This window comes from Medicago truncatula, chromosome 3, assembly GCF_003473485.1.
Source record: "Medicago truncatula cultivar Jemalong A17 chromosome 3, MtrunA17r5.0-ANR, whole genome shotgun sequence".
Lineage (NCBI taxonomy): Eukaryota > Viridiplantae > Streptophyta > Magnoliopsida > Fabales > Fabaceae > Medicago > Medicago truncatula.
The window spans coordinates 27,475,497-27,493,543 of record NC_053044.1 but is presented as its reverse complement, the minus strand read 5'-3'; the positions used below and the strand labels follow the sequence as shown (position 1 = coordinate 27,493,543).

Genomic DNA, 18,047 nt, shown 5'->3' with positions numbered 1-18,047 from the left:
ATGCAATCAATTTGTTATTAGCATTATTCATTTAGTTTCAAATTTGTACCTAATAATTCCAACTTAATTACTATGTTATTTTAGTCCCTACAAATACTAATGGATGGATAAATTAATCATAATTTTATAATATTAATGAATATTTTATAATATTGATAGTGTGTGCTGATTTAACACCCTTCATATTTTATCTCTATGGCATGCTGCATCACTGTGTAGTGTGTAGCTAGGTTCCATTCTGCCAATAGTAGAGTTGCAATTTGCAAAATGGGTTGAAAAATCAGTTTTGTGAAGCATAAACCCATTCCTTTTTCCTGCTGCTGTTGCAAGTGGAGGTGTGACTCACTTGCAAGTTGACCTATTTAACATTAAATCTAGTACAACTATGGTATATATGTAGTTGATTTTATGCATCAAGACAAGAATGACATTGGTGGGTTTATGCCCAATTCTTCACCTAAATATTCAAACTCACTTTAAACACTACTTGGGTAATATTGATGCAATACAGTTTAGTTTAGCATGTTTTCCAATTACTTAGTGGGATTTGAAAGTAACTAGATCAATATTTTTCAACGGGTTTTGCTAACGAATGTCTCTAGACACTCTTTAAAAATTCTAGAATAAATAGTTATTCTCTAAAAATGTCAAATACTTCGATTTTCAATGCATGAAATAAACAATTTTATAAATACTTATTACTTATGATCTTAAAAAGTGTTCCGAAAACACTCGTTAACGTTTTTTAGTTTAAGAAGTTTACACAATAAATGAGTTGCCTGGTCTTATGAAAGGAATTTGGATTCATAAATACTCATAGTGCTGTATTTGTACAAGTGTACTTCTGAGTTTTGATAACCAGTATTGTATTTGTATTAACAATAATTCCACAACTTTTCATGCAAAATTGTTTATTTTACCACTTTAGGCAATGCCCCAAAGATATTTCATTAGCATTCTCCAGTGTTTTTTTTTTTTTATTAATATGTGATTTAAGAGGTTTGCAACAAATGTGTCTCTTGACCTTATTGATGGGGTATTAGACTCATAAATACTTTTTTTTAGGGAGACTCATAAATACTCATAGTGTTGTACACCCTAGTGTTTGTACAAGTGTGCAATTTGTATTAATGCACGAATGAGCACGATAACATGATTGATAGCTTATCTAATTTTTTGAGGGAATGATTGATGGCTTATTACTTCCCTTCGGAAAAAAAATAAAATAAAATACATAGACACTCTTTTCCTAACTCTTTTCTATGAGAAATGATATTTGAACAATCATTTTTGACAAATTTCTCTATCATACTCAGATTACCTTCTTACTTTCTCTCTTTATTGTTTTGATTTTTGTATCAATACCTCATTTCCTTTGTAAAATTTTAATTGTCACAAAAGTTGTCACATATATAGATTTTCAAATAACACAACTAAAAAAATTCTATCATTTTTTTTAATCTCAACCTTTAATTAGTCTTATGATATCTACTTTTAAATTTTTAAAATTCGCTCCTTGTATATTTTAAGATTTAGATCTAACACATTATTTTCTTAAGTTTTTTCACTAGAGAGTATCCTAATTCATGTACTTGAGATGCATGGCTTCTAAAAAAAACACTATTTTTTGTCTTCTTGCTGGAAAGATATGGGTAAAAATTAAATATCTTCTTTTTTTCTTTTCTTTTATAGCCCTGTTTTGTTTTGTTATATTTTAATAGAAAAGGGTGATGCTAACTTATGATTTAAGGATAAATATTAAAGTATCTATAAGTAGTAATTATGTCTTAAAAATAACACTTTTAACTTTTTAAAAACTTAGAAACACAATTTTCAATACAAAATTCATATTTTTAGCATATTAAGAAGTATTCTAAATGCACATATTAACATTCTTCTAACAAGTATTTTAAGACATTGTTTAATAACTTAAATAGTAAATTTTTTATGTACATTTTTTAAATTAATGAATTAAAAATTAAAATATTTTCAATAAGTAGTTTCTTAAATTAAAATTTTAAAGAGTGTTTTTAGAACACTCGTTAATAAGAATCTAATAATAAGAATGTAACAACTATAAAAAATACCGGAATAGACCATCAATCTTTTTTTTTCGAGCAATAATACATAAACATACTTAGGTGGCATACATCCTTTGTAGTTGTACCTCCACATAGAAATGCAACATGTGACATTTTTTCTCTTTCTCTCTCTCAATTCAGCCCTAGTCACTCATCAATCAACACATGTCATGTTTTGGTTGGTTGTGAAAAAGGTGGTACAATGTGTTTTGGTTGGTTGAGAAAGTAAGAAGTTAATGTTAGTATGATATGGAAAGTTGTCAAAAATAATTGTTCAAATTTCATTTCTCAATTTTTTTAGAGGATCATTTTGCAAAGAACATTGCAGGGTAGGGAAAATAGCTCCCGGTAAATATAGGCCGGTCCGATTCAATTTACTTTTGCAATTTGGTCCAATAAATAAGTCAAGCTGAGTCAAGCGGTCCTACATTCAAGATGAAAAGAAAAGGGCAATATTCATTTTGGTACTTTAGCAGTTATAATAGTCTCTTGATGTATTAAAATTTTAAAATAATTTTTGATTTCTCATTTCGTTAATTAAAATAGTTTTTGATGTTAAAATAATATCTTAATGTTGACATTAACTCCTTTTATATAGAGATTGAATTGACAACAACTAAGTATTTATAGAGATTGATATGACAATAAATAAGCATATTGATGAACTAATATGATAATATTAACAAGACATTTTAACTAATATAATGTACAATCATGAACTATTTAAAATTTTTGATACATTGAGGAACTATTATGACCACTCGTTTCACATTCAGAGAGTAAAATGACTATTACCTCTAAAAAAAATTAGTATTTTTTTTTTTTAATGTACATTATAACTATGATAAGTCTTACATCATTACAAGTGATTTTTCTAGCAAATCAATAAATATCATTATTAGTAGATAATACTCATGTTCTTGTTATAAGAAAATGGGTGTTGCTAACTTTTAAAATCAATTAAATAATTAATGGTTGTAACTTTTAAAATACATTTACAAAACACTCATTTTCAACTAAATAATAATTATGAGTAGTTTTCTTCAAAAAAAATAATTATGAGTAGTTAAGAGTGATATGAACAAAACACTCATTAGCGGCTTGAGTGTTAAGATAACATCCACTACACCTTCAATACATTTCACTATCCTTATATTTTATTTTATAATTTATTTGTTTGGTCAAAATTTTATTTTATAAATTTACTTACCGGTATGATTAAGTAACAAAATTCTTATCTTATATTTCCCTGACATCCAAGTTGATGCAATTTAATATGATTCCTCATTTTACTCTACATAAAAAATGGAAGAAAATTGAATTCTCTTAGCAATGTTCCATTAACTTTAGAAAGATAGGACAATGCAAAGTATGGTGCTGACATTGATTGAATTCTAGAGACTCAATTGGTTTTTACTTCCATGAAAAGTCCAAACTTATTTTTCTTAAGCTTAAAAAAAAAACAATATGTGGCTGGTGACTGGAGGATATGTGCTGACAATTTGTAGTGTATGGTTTTTAATGATCCACTTTTAAATGTTTTTTTTAGTTAATTTTCTGTAGATGAATTGCTTGTTTTAATGGTCCACTTTTTAGTGTTATTTATACAATAATTCTTGATCCACATTTTTATTCTTCTAAAAAATAATCTATAAATTTATAAATAATTAGTTTGGTGTCCATTTACATATTTGGTAATATAGCAGAAAGAAAGCGTAATAGATCTTAGATTTAATATCATCGTAGATCTTAGATCCTAACTCAATTCTACAAAATCCATTCATAAGATGATGACTACATCCACTAATAAACATTGTTCAAATCTTCTTATTTCATCCTACTAGAGACTCTTAGCCCTAACCAATGTTCTTCTACCTTTGGCATCATTACATCGATCAGTATTTTCGACTTCTTTTGCATCATTACATGGATCAGTATTTTCGATCTAGTTTACTACATTTTTGTTATATGAATTCAAATGAATTATGATTATTACTAACAATTGTTATCGATATCATATAATATTGTAGTTTTTAATCTAAATTTTAGGGTGTGTTTGGATGGAGGGTTTAGAAGGGGAAGGGAGGGAAGGATTTACTTTTCTTTTTTAAATTACGGACATTATAAAATGAGTTTTAGAAAGTTGAATTAACAACATGATAAATGATTATATAACACTTCAAAAACACTTAATTTATTTTAAAAAATTATTTTACATTGCTCATAATTTAAAAATTAAAAGTGAACACTCCCCTCCCTTTCCCTCCTAAACCCTCAATCCAAACACACCCTTAGAATTTTTTAATTTAAATTTGAACTATTCGGAGCAGCACACTATTGTTGGAGTAAGCACTAAAAACCAATCTATATATTGATTAAATTTGACTTTATATGATGATCTTGATAAACACACACACACACATATTTCTTTATTGATTTTGTTTTACTTCAAAATAATAAAGTCCTTAGAATAGCTCGTTCGTTTGATGGAACATTAAGTATGACTTAATCGTGAGATCCCCATCAAACATAAGGACACTATTCTTAAAGTATATGTGGTCAAAATTTATTGTAAAGTGAGGTAACATTAAAGCATAGAGACTATTATGTCGGTAGACTAATGATCATATCTCACGAATTATGGATAAAGAGTTATCAAGTTTTCACATACTTATAAACATTAAGAGTTATATTTATATTGGTTTGACCCTCCATGAGAATAATGCATAGAATGTTATTTAAGGATCATAAGTTATTCTCATAGTGATAACGGTGTATTCCACATTCGACCTAAAACCACTATGTACCTTAGATGTATGACTCGAGTACTTTGTTGTCGTTCAAACATTGTCAATTACAGAGTGACCATAAAGTTAGTTGATGAATATTCCACAAGTCATGCTAAGGGACATGAGTGACCTAGATAAAGCTTACCCCCAACATAACAAGAGAAATTTCTAAGGATCCAATATTGAAGTGGACAAAGGTGAAACATTATCCATTGTATTCAATATAGACATGAGGGCAAAAGAAAAATTATACACATAATCATACTCACAAAAAGGTTGTCATATCACACAGGGCCGTCCCGTGAAATAGGAGGTTCGTCTCTCTTTTTAAAATAGGCCCATTGTATAATAAAACATAATTTTTTTGTGTAGCTAAATTTCATTAAAAAAAATTAGAATCAGAAGAAGTTCTAAACATGAAAGGAATTAAAAAAAAATTAAGTGAAAGAGGTGAAATTTATCTAACGGGGTCGTTTGGATTTGTCACTCATCTGTTGTGGAAAAGGGTAAAACGAATGGTTTATGCGAAGAAAAAAATGATTGTTGTGATTCTTGCACTGAAATAACTTTCCAAATTGACTGATTAAGTGATTATACAAATTAAGGGTGGTTTGATAGGATCTGATTATGTACAAAAAGAAGAACTAGAGTCTAGAAAAAAAAACTCAAACGTGTACTAAAGAAAGAAAAAGATATAACATATATATTTTTTACTTAAGTCGGGGGTGGGTATTAGATCTAATTTTTAGTTAGAGGCCCGTAACATTTGGAGGCCCGGTCTGGTTGAGCACCTTACACACCCTCAAGGTCGGGTCTGATATCACATGACATTCTCTTCACTTGGATATGAGTAATGTGTTGTTAGATACTACTCACCGATTACTGATTAGTTTGTTCACCATACAAGTGATTGCATAAGTGACCCTTGTGTTGAAGCATTTTACAGACTTAACCTAATTCATTCTTTCAAAAAACATAGTTATCTTAAACCTAAACCACAACCTATTTCTCTAAGCCTTCATTCGTAGCAGCTAGCATGTGGTTGAAGAAACTCTATATGTGTGGACTAAGTAGAGGTGTTGTCGTTCGAGTGATGCTTGTGAACAACCCCCTTGGTTTCGACTATCCAGGGCCGATCCTAAGACTATTGGTGTCCTGGACGAATCAATAAAATTGTGCCTTTTAATTATTCAAATGTCATTCATAAATAAGGTTCTCTAAAAGAAATCAATAATATTAATAATCAATGTGGGTTAAAAAGATATATATATATATATATATATATATATATATATATATATATATATATATATATTACGAAGTAAAAATAATAATTTTGGTGCCCTAAAAAATTGATGCCTTTGGCGGCCGCCCTTCTCGCCCATGCTCAGGGCCACCCCTACGACTATCAACGATACTACACTTCAAGAGGTAAACACAATAAATCCTTAAAGGTGTTTAAGTATGTATTTTTTTGTTTGTTTGTGATTAATGATTTAATCAAGATTTTGGTGACATGGGTTTTAAAAGTCTTTAAACTTTTAACATGGCAATGCTTGACAAACAAGTCTTGAAACTCTTCACAAATCCAGGTTCCTCAATCACTAGGTTACTCAAAGTTAGATTTTATTTTCTTTTCAAATGTGGTTATTTTCATTCAAGCATTAGACACAACCCAACCTATGTTTGTCGGAGCATATATAGTGCAAAGTTTGTTGTTCAGGGAGGTTCCAAGTGGAGTATTGGGGCGAGTGACAATATCTCAATTTGGGTCCATAATTGATTGAAAAAGAAGAATGATGTTATTTGAACAGCTAAAAACTGACAACCATATTCAATACCGTATAAGAAATACATCACTTATAACCGTTAATGTTACTTGGAGAATGAAAAAAAGGTAATTAAAAAAAAATCAAATGGTATATGTATTGTATAGATACATGGTGCTGGACAACCAAAAGTTATAAAAATAACATTTGAATGAAAAACAACAAAATATCTAAGTCTTGTAAAAAAAATACTAATAACTATAAAAATGAGTTTGTAGGCGTTTTACCTGTGATTTTGTCGTTTACCTAAAAAATACTTGGATTTTATCATATTATTTTTAGATATTTTACCGTTATATATTATTATTAATATGAATGTTCTTAGTTTATTCGTATATATTCATTTTTTCCGTTTCTAATGATATTAAATTTGTGGTAACTATCATTCCGTAAACAAAATGAATACCGTTTCTATCTCAATGTGAAAAATTAGCACATGAAATATCTATATATGCATGAAGGATTTTTCTATCATGAAATATCAATTTAAATGAATTTGTGCATTTTATTTTACATCTATAATTCTTTTTTTTTTTTTTGGTAGATAGACGAAATGACAAAGCCATTATAAAACTCACACACACAAATGAAGGCACCGGGGTTCGAACCCCGGTCATAGCATCCGGCCTAACAATTTCGGCATTTTGCCAATTGAGCTAGGACTTCTGGATACATCTATAATTCTTTAATAAAGATGTATAATATTGTACATATTCGACAAACTCATATATAAAGCTAACATTACAAAAATTGAAGTAATATGATACTCAAAACAACTTAACACGCTTAACATAAATACCTCAATCAAATTTCTACAGATGAATCCCAAAAATAAGTATACAACTCAAATCAACTTAATACGGTTAGCATTTGAAAACGACCCTTCCATAGGAAATCATGCAATCCACCTGAGTAGATTGTCAAGAAGTAGCTTATCAACCTCACTAGCTTAAAATTGGAGGTTGGAACATTAGAAATAATATCAATTGCCGTGACGTACACGTCAATTGTAAAGGTTCAATACTTTAAGTTTTTATTGGTTTGATTTAGAATTGTCGTAACTATACTCCTTTTACTAACTTTTGAGTTAGATAAAATCTAATAAGAAGTGACAAATTACATTATAAATAACCGAAGTGTACAAAAAGCATATTTTGAAAATAAATTTATGAAAAATAAAAAAATGTCAGAAGTGGGATTTGAACCCACGCTCTCTCACGAGAACCAGAACTTGAGTCTGGCGCCTTAGACCACTCGGCCATCCTGACTATTTGATGTTGAATTTATGATATAAACATATAACAACGTATTAATAAAAATTAAATCCCATCGTTATTTGTTGAGTATAATTACTTGAACAACTCTTCTAAGCACAATGAACTTCATTCTCATGCGTGTGTAAATTAATGAAAGTAATTTAGATTTTACTTGTCCAAAAAGTTCATTATTTCCAGAAATCATATTTAGTTAAGCTATGTCTCTTCAAGAGTTTAATTTTTTAAAGAGTTCACTCAATTAAATTAAAATGGTGTCATTTAGAGTTACTTGTGCTCTCTACAAATAAAAAAGTTGTTGTTCTATTCAATGTGCCCAATTGATTCAATTGAATAGCGTTTGACAGATTGAAGAAGTTTTACATGTGTTCTAAGATGTACCGATATTTTAAAATCGTTTAAAACATTGACAATGACTAATGTCGTCAACTTTAAGTAGAAGTTTAAGGTTTTCTACATATGTTGCCGATTCTTAATGACTTGATTGATGCGAATTCGACAAAAATAAAAAAGACGTGCATAGGTTGAGCTATAAGACACTAATATTTATCTTTTTCTAGTTTCTTAATTTTTTTTTTTCTTATCTAGTTTTTGAGGAATCGACATCCATTATGCAACTGTTGAGTAATACTTTGAGCTTCCACTTATGAAAAACAATTGAGTAATACTTTGAGCTTCCACTTATGAAAAATAATTTTATTGCTAAGAGTTTCAAACCATTTTTAGATATTGGTACACCATATGAGTCATTTCTCTATCCTAAATGTGACCTCAATTCAACTCAAATTATGAAAAAGTGTTACATGTGTTCTAAGATGTACCAATGTTTTAAAATCGTTCAAAACTGCGACAATGATATTGTCAACTTTGAGTAGAAGTTTAAGGTCTTCTACAATGTTGCCGATTGTCCGTGACTTGATTGACGTCGCCGACAATGACTGATGTCATCAACTTTAAGTAGAAGTTTAAGATCTTCTACAATGTTGCTGATTGCCCGTGACTTGATAGACGTCGGAAGTTTAAGGTCTTCTAAATATGCTCTGGAGCATAAGTTGAGCTCTAAGACACTAATATCTGTTTTTCTAGTTTCTAAAAAATAATAGTGATTTTCTAGTTTTTTGAGAAATCGAACATCTATTATGCAATTCTGAGTCGTGAATATAAGTTTCCACTTATGAGAAGTATCTTTAGTTGTTAGAGTTTCAAACTATATTTAGATATTGGTACACCAGTACACCATATGAGTCATTTCTCTATCCTAGATGTGACCTCAATTCAATTCAATTCAAAATATGACATGACTTTCATAAACACACAAAAATAAGAAAATAAAATTCATTTATCAATAACACAATCAAATGGTTTCAAATTATTGAAAGAATCTCGTTTAATTATTATTTTTAATCTATAAATTGTTGATTAGTGAATCCATCAATGAAACCATTGTAACTAAAGAGTATAAGTATCATGTGTTTTTTTTACAGAAAATGTTATATGCAGACATGCAAGTCTTCTCTTGGCTGAGACTAAAATTTAAATCTTGACATTCTAGATAAAAGGTGAGGTGCTACTCTATTTGAAACGTGTATATTCGACAAATAATATGAGACGAACGGAGTAATATTGCTTTTCAAACGGGAAAAAAAAGACTATTGAGATTAGAACCATAAAATAGAGAACGACTTATATAAGTACTTGATCAATTATTTCGTCTAGATTTCGACACTTTCAAAGACCATATAAGTATATAACAAAAAAACATACTTTCTTATAGCATAAGCATACTAGCATGCTGCAAAAGGTCAACATATGCTGAATGTTGAAAACAAAATCACCAGCTTCACAACTCAAGCTAGCTATACAGTATGTAACAAACTACCTTCAAGAAAAAAGTATTAGCTGGTATTCCATTCAGACAGTGCAATCATCCCTCTATATTGCATCAACATATTCACTGCATAGCATAAATTTCTCTATTGAAAACTCTCCTAGGCACTTCAGCATTGTACCTCTCTAAGTCATACCTAGCTATATCAAAAGAGCGACTTGGCAACGGAGCATTTCTGTAAGGTTCTTCTTGGAAATAGCTTGGCCTCTGGGCATTTCTGTAAAGTTCTTCTTGCATATAACTTGAGCTTCCTTCAAAGGCTTTGTATTGGTAGTCTCCATTCCTAGCACCAAGGGACAAAGGGGGAGCCATATCCATTGTTCTCCTAAGAGGCTCTGTTAGAGAATATCGGCAATTAGTTGGTGTTGGCCAAGGTTGCAGAGATTGCAATGACTCCATTGGTGGTACCAATCTTCGAGTGTCTTGTGTCATATCACGAGCATAGCGGTAACCGTCAGCAGAACAAGCAACACTTCCGTGTATTTCTGTCACATTGTTGATCTCCCTTGAAATCGTATTGTATCCATTTCTCAAGTCAAATTCTGATCTAATTGGTTCATTCAACTTTGGAAAGTGATTTGTCTGAGGATAACAATTGAATTGATTCATTTTTGGAAATAAACTTGTTCGAGGAAGATAGTTGAGATCAACTGGAGGTGGAAATTGCGCAATGCTCTGAATTTCTTCATGAAATGGAAGAATTGTCTGTTGTCTAGAAATCTCGATATGATTTCCCCTCAAATGGTTTTTCATACTTCTAGGATTGCATATGAACTTGAAAGTGCTGCACTTACCGAGAGGAAAAGGGTCATCACATCGATAGCTATCTCCTCGTTTGTTGTTATAACCTGGATAATCTTCCTTGTTGAAATCAATGCAGTCAATCATTGTCAGAAAGCATTGCTTGGCGAGCTTCTCAATGTTCCAGTCAATGAAAGGAGGTGTAGTTTTGTGATTGACATGAATCTCACCGTTGGCCCTAAGCATGTGACATGCATTCTTGAAGAAACCAAACACGAGATCCATATGCATCCTTTAAATTCACAAGGAAACACAAATCGCATAGTATTGTTAATAATAATTTCACTCTAAAAGCCTTAACTATGATAACCAAAGATAATTAACATTTTTCTAAATAGGCAAACTAACAATTCTGGACAAACTTGTGCATAATAATAAAAGGAGAAATTTATGTTATCATTTAAAAACAGATTCATTAGATTACAGAAGTTCTCAGTTTCAGAGAGACAGAATCCACTCCGAAGTGTTTAAAAGTACTCAAGACATTAATTAGTCATTAAACTGAAATCTAGTACTAGAAAACTCACTTGATCATCATCAAGTTGTCTTCCTTCCTATGGAAACCTGCATGAGGAAAGTTGAATATAACGCGATCAAACCTCCGCATTTTTAAATCCGGATGAAACTTCATTGCTGTTGCATCCACTCCATGTAACACGTATGCTCCCAGCTTCTGCAATTCTTCTACATTTGATTTGGCATTCTTGTACTTCTTGATCACCTCATCTACATGAACAGGAGGGCATCGATGACAAAAGCAAGACCAGAGCATTTTGAATTTGCAGAGTAATGTGGCAAAATTTGACGGATAAAAACTGACAAAACATTTTAAGTTTTGAACACAAATAAGTCAATGAAAGTATCAATTTGACTGTCCTATTTTCATTCAAAGCAACCAAGCACCTTTAAAACTATACCACATTAGATAAGAAAAAAAAACTATGAATCAAAGAAATAAAGAAGAAAAAGCAATCCAAGTTCATTGAGACACACTACTTCTTAAACCAATCAAAATACATCACCATGCATCACAAGCACCCCCAAAAATTGTGAAATAGGAAAATGATCAAAAGCTTAAAATAAAAAGGAAAAAGACAAATTTGAGGAGTTCATTCCTAATGGTTTTGAAACAATATAAAATACTAAAGAAAAGTCACATTGACTAATCTCAAACAAACTAGACTCGTAAGTCATAAATGGCTAACACAAACAAAATGAAACAACCACAAATTACAATGTAGAGGTTAACCATGGTGGCAGCAACTTTCTTTGATTGGAACGATTGATTGAAAACAACCGATTAAAAAATAACTATGTAGCACCGACACTTCAGATTGAACACAAATTCAGTGACATGCCTTTAACGGTAAACTTTAAACCCTAAACCAACGCTAATACGACATTTACATCACATTCAATTAGTTCAAATTTCTTAAATTGTTTATGGTATCTACATGACTATCATTTTTATAGCTGGTATATCCATGCATCTTCATTTCAAAGAAACAATGAAAGCAGAAAAATGATTCCTTTATGAATAAACAAAAAATACCACAATGAAATAACACCATCACAATATCAAAAAATCAAACCCATTATACTATAACATTATTTCCCAACTAAAAAAACATGCATTCAATTCAAAGATCAAAACTTTAACACTAACCAAAAAAGGGTTCAAAGCACAAACACAAACATACTATTTAAGCATTATAAATTAAATAGGGTTCAGAGAAAAACCATAGGTGTCAAGTGAAGAAGCAACGATATTTGAAGCAGAACCAAAAGCTTTTGCAAGAGAGAGTGAGAATGAGAAATCGCCATCACCCACTAACAGTATTTGATGATCACTGCAATAATGTGTGACCCATTTTGGTTCATCTTCTTCTTTCTTCCACCATTCTTGTTGTTGTTGTTGCTGAATAAACCCTAGTTTCTTCTTACAGACCCTTTTCTTCTTTGATTTTCGTGGCATTTTTGGAAGATGAAATGGAAATGGAAATGGAAATGGAAGTGTAAGAGTCTTCAACGCAACGCACTATTTTTTCTGATGCTACTTTATATAGCAAGCAACATTTCATCATTTTACCGTTGTTACTTTATTATCGATAATCTTTTTCAAATTTCGTTTTAATATGCATTAATTAATTTTTTCTTGTTCTAAATAATTATCACTTTAAAATATCAATATATTATTTATTATTTTTTCAACTATTATATTATTATTTATTGAATTGCATCCGATTTAACTACTTTACTAAGTACAATTAATAATATGTTTTAGTAAATAATACTAATTTTATTATTGAAATCAACATAATTATATTTTTTTTAAACCGTGCACAATTCTTGAACAATCGTTAAAATAAGACGGATGAAGCATTAGACAATTGATGATTTTTTTACTAATGAAATTTTATGATATTTTTTTGCTAGTAAGACATTTTATGATTTGATTTGATTTATAAATAAATGAAATAGAAGTTGACATGTCAAGGAGGCAAAGGAGGGGACGATTTTTGCCTTCTTCAACTCAATGTGTACGAGTATTCATGAAACATCTATGTATGTATGGATCCTGTTTCCATATCTAAATAAAAGGCTTAAATGCTATTTTGGTCCCTTAAGTATTTATTTGGTATCGCTTTGATACCATAAGTAATAAAAGGTCCGTTTAGATCCCTTAACTTTATTTAAAGTATCGGTTTGATCATTTCTGTTAATTTAATTTAAAAAACATTAAGTTTAGGGACCAAATTAATACTAATTAAATAAGTTAAGGCACCAAACTAATACTAATTAAATAAGATAAGAGACCAAAATTTAACGTTTTTTTGAATTAAATTAATATAAAGGACCAAACCGATACTTTCAATAAAGTTAAGGGACCAAAACAGATCTTTTATTACTTATGGGATCAAAACGATACTAAATAAATACTTAAGGGACCAAAAGAACATTTAAACCTAAATAAAATTATAATACCTCAATTTTTATTTTTTTATTTTTTACGTTTACATGCACTCAAATTAAGAATGAATTCTTATCAACAAAAATAAAGTACTTAGACAATTGATCCATGTGATAGGAAAGAAAAAGTATGATAACATACTTTTTAAAATACATTTTAAAATACTTTTATATCATTGATACCTTTAATGCATTTTAGAGAAAAGAAAATGAGGAATGAATGCTTAAAATAAATTAATTAGATAAAAAAGAGAATTAATGGTTAAGAGGAAAATAAAAAGAATGACATCCACTCAAATCAATGACATCCAAGTGAAAGTCAATATTTTTCAATACACTGAATAGAAGTGTTAACAAGCGCATTGTAACACGTTCTACAACACACTCTACTCTCTTAGTTCTTTAATTTTATAATAAAAAATGCATAAGGAGTAAAAGTGAGTGAATTTAAAAGTGTGTGTTAAATATTGTGATGCTAATATTATTCTACACTATTTTTATCGGTTAAAATTCACATGATGAATATTAATTAATAAATCATGTAATCGTTGCATATAAGTTTGGTAGGAACAATATAAGTTTGGTAGGAACAATATAAGTTTTTATCTTTAAAAATTGTGTATTAAAAAGTGTGATGCTATCATTATCGTAGTGGAAACATATTGGAAAAATAGATTTTTTTATTTTTGTTTTATTTCTTCGAGGCACTGCTAGTTCAGCATTGCACACATTATATATTTCATTACTCAAACTTCTCCTCCAAGGCACTACTTGAGCATTGCTCCAAACACTTCTAGCTATTGGTACTCTTCAATTCTAGAACCAGGTGATATAAAAGGAGCAATATCCATTGTTCTTCTAGATATTACGTATAAATTTAAAGGTGCTGCACTTACCAAGATAAAAGGGTTTATTACATCTATTACCATCTCCTTGCTTGTGGTTATAATCTGGATAACCTTCTTTCTTAAATTCAGCACACTCAATCAAGATTAGCTAGTAAAAGGAGGTTTTGTTTTGTGATTCACATGAATCTCATCATTGGTCATTAGCATGTGACTTGCATTCTTGAAGAAACCATAGACAAGGTCTTTATACATCCTACAAATTCAGAAAAACAAAACACACAGCACAAGTCACTACAACATATATGTATTGTTGATGATACTTCCATTCTAAAAACCTTAACTATGATAGTTGATAAACAAATAAGTGAAACGTTTTTAATATGCAAACTGTTTCAATCAATATGAAGGGTCACAATTCAAAATTTAGATAGGGAAACTAGAGCTTAAGAAAGAGGAAATGACAAAAAATTTCATCCCTTCCAATGATGATAACATAATTTGATAGGTGCAAGTTTTTAGCTAGACCATACGGGCTCTGATACACAATGTTAAATTTTAGGCTTAAATGCTCTTTTGGTCCCTTAACTATTTAATTGGTATCGCTTTGGTCCCTTAACTAAAAAAAAGATTGTTTGAGGATTTTAAGTTTTTTTTTAGTCTCGTTTTGGTCCCTTCTGTTAGGTTTCCGTTAGTTTTAATAAAAAAACGTTAAGTGTGGACACGTGTCACCTTGTCATTGCTCTGAGATTTTTTTGTTTTTTTTACAAAAACAAATATATTTTTTTTATAAAAAAAAAATTAAATATATATATTTTATTTTTTTGTAAAAAATTCCCAGAACCAATGACAAGGTGACACGTGTTAACTCTGGGATACGTGTCACTTTGTCATTGGCTTTGGGATTTTTTTTTTTAAAAATATATATATATTTTTAAAAAAATAATCATTTTTTTTGTAAAAAAAAAAAAAAAAAAACTCAGAGCCAATGACAAGGTGACACGTGTCCAGGAGTTAACTTTTTTTTAAAACCCTAACGGAAACCTAACAGAAGGGACCAAAACAAGACTAAAAATAAACTTAAAATCCTCAAACAATCTTTTTTTTAGTTAAGGGACCAAAACGATACCAATTAAATAATTAAGGGACCAAAAGAGCATTTAAGCCTAAATTTTATGAATTTCAGTTCCCACCCTTCAAACTTCTTAGAGACCCTTAATTTGTCCAAATTATAGAATCCAGACATGTAAAACAAAGGGTTGGGGGTGAACATTTTTTACATGTCTAAATTCTAAAAGTCCAGCGTGGGGGTAGGAAAATAAATTCATTTGTTTGGGAGTTTGGAGGGGAGGATTTTAGAAAAAAGGAAGGAGCAAGTGGAAGAAATAGAAGATATTGGGAGGAGAGGACTTTGGAGGTTAATTTTTTACTCATAATAAAAAATCCCCCTCATTTGGGGGAACTCAAAAATTGTATTGGGGGAGGGTTTTGGTGGGTTATGGAGGGTTTATATGAATTTTTCATATTCAATCTATGTTGTTATAATATTTCATTGTTATATTTTTTCAAATTTTGTATTTTGGTCCTCAAATTTTCCAAAATTTTCAATTTGACCCCAATAAATTTTTAAAATTGCAAATAGACCCCTCAAATTTTTAAAAAATTATAACTTGGCCCCTCAAAATTTTTGAAATTTAAAAATTGACCCCTAATTTCAATTTTCAAATTTGGCCCAAAAAAATTAAAATTTATAAAAGTTGCTCAAAAATGATGCCAATGAAATTTTTTATTTCTCCATCCAAACAAAAATATTGAGAAATGAAAGTAATTTAATTGAATCATTTAAATTGTCTAGGATTCTAAATTCTTTAAAATTTCTCAATTACCTCATCCAAACACACTCTTAGGTTTTTCATATTGAATTTTATTGCATAAGTTTAGGGGTTCATGATTCTAAAAGATCAAACCTTTTGAATTTTCTCACACGACCTTACCCATAAACTTTTTTAGTCTCATTATTCTATCCGCGGTTATGCATAGAGATAACTTCATTTACCAAAAAAAAGGATAGAATCAAAGGGAAAAAAAAAAAAAAAAAACAAGTGTGTGCGTTATGAAACAAACAAGTGTGCGCAAGTGGTAGAATCAAAGGAAAAAAAATCTCCTCAATGACAATGTAATGCAACCAAGAGAATGATTCTAATTATTGAAAAAAAATGGAAAAATGTATACAACTTATGAATGTTCTCTATCAATATCTAGTCACACCAAAGTTTATCACACTCTTAACATTTTCCAAAAACGCGGAGATGGAGGTGGCCTTCCGAAATGTGACAAATATCATTCTGACGACACTCTAATAGTTGCACTTTTCATAGGATGGTTCAAACAAGAGGTGTTGGGGCCTCAACCATTACCATCAGCGCCAATGGTAGAAGTGTGGTGGCCATGTTTGTTGATGAGTGTGACTTCACAATGGGATGTGATGAAGAGCATGATTACCAGCCTCCTTGTAACATTGTTGAGGCTTCCAAGGTTGTATGGAAAGCCTTAGGTGTGCCTCATGACAAATGGGGTGAACTTGAAATTACATGGTCACCAAATGCTTTATATTGTGTACAAGTTGATTCATGCTTGTTCTATGTTGTGAACTTTTTTATTTTCACCAAACCTGTATTATACACAAAGTTAAATATGTGTTTGGTACTTATAAATAATACAATTTTTTTTTTTGTTTTAACACGCTAAATTTTTCCTTCGACTTTTAGTCCTCCAAAAGTTTTGCGTCCGCACTTTGGATCCCTGTTTTTAAATCCGATTATGTATATTCTTTAAAAATTTTAATAAATTTTTACATGATTGTTTAGAATATTATAAGATTCTCTTTAAAACAATTATAATTTTTTTACCAAACATAAATTAAATATGAATTTAATATTCCAAATATGTGTGTGCCACTCTCTCAAGTCTAATGGAATGTATGTTAATGTTAGTTGGGAGAAAGTAATGAAGTTGATTGGTAGATTGTAGTGGTTTGTCTCGTAAAGATCTAAGGTTCTTGATTTCTCACTCAAACATGCCATGTCTCTAGGTAATTTCATCCTCACGAACTGAATTTTAATATAATGACCTCTTAAAAATTTATAAATGAATTTAAATATTTGTTCAAGCACCAAGAAAAACAACATTCCTACAATTTAAATATTTAGGGAAAGTAAATAAAATGGAATGAAATGGTTGACTTAACAATTCATTTCTTTCACTTGATTTCATTGCTCATATAATATATAGATAGCATGTTCAATTATTTTGTCATATAGTTTGTTAAGCCTTAGGTCATGTTTAGGTTGACACATTGCATTTACTTTAGGGGTTGCCTGAGGGGCTAATGGTATAGCAACTCAATTGATTGAAAATCTAAGTGCTGATATAAAGAAAATTAGAGAACAAGTCAATCATATAACTCATAATTAGTTTAACCATCGTTTTCCATTGTAGAGGGAATCTAGAAATGAAATTTCTTTGAAATGTTCACCAAGGTAATCTACCTGCAGAAGGTTCTAAATAGAT

General features: G+C 30.1%; 1 protein-coding gene, 1 non-coding gene and 1 pseudogene across 2 annotated transcripts; 1 reads left to right on the top strand and 2 right to left on the bottom strand.

Moving 5' to 3' along the window:
- Positions 1 to 7,883: 7,883 nt before the first annotated feature.
- TRNAL-CAA (transfer RNA leucine (anticodon CAA)) lies at positions 7,884 to 7,967 on the bottom strand. Its single transcript has one exon. It is a non-coding gene; the product is annotated as a tRNA-Leu (tRNA).
- A 1,752-nt stretch (positions 7,968 to 9,719) lies between these two features.
- Positions 9,720 to 12,684, bottom strand: LOC11440146 (uncharacterized). The gene is made up of 3 exons (XM_003600382.3): positions 12,403 to 12,684; positions 11,190 to 11,388; positions 9,720 to 10,894 (listed from the first exon to the last, which is right to left on the bottom strand). Exons 1-3 carry the CDS (start codon positions 12,635 to 12,637, stop codon positions 9,925 to 9,927), a joined length of 1,404 nt encoding a protein of 467 aa, XP_003600430.1. The 5' UTR covers positions 12,638 to 12,684; the 3' UTR covers positions 9,720 to 9,924.
- Positions 12,685 to 16,692: 4,008 nt separating this feature from the next.
- LOC11438681 (putative ripening-related protein 1) lies at positions 16,693 to 17,874 on the top strand (annotated as a pseudogene).
- Positions 17,875 to 18,047: the final 173 nt, after the last annotated feature.

Coding starts and splice junctions, on each gene's coding strand:
- LOC11440146 (XM_003600382.3), bottom strand. CDS start 12,637: ATGCCACGAAAATCAAAGAAGAAAAGGGTCTGTAAGAAGAAACTAGGG. Junction 11,389..12,402: donor TTCTTCACTTGACACCTATG/GTTTTTCTCTGA, acceptor CTGTTCATGTAG/ATGAGGTGATCAAGAAGTAC. Junction 10,895..11,189: donor GACAACTTGATGATGATCAA/GTGAGTTTTCTA, acceptor GTGAATTTAAAG/GATGCATATGGATCTCGTGT.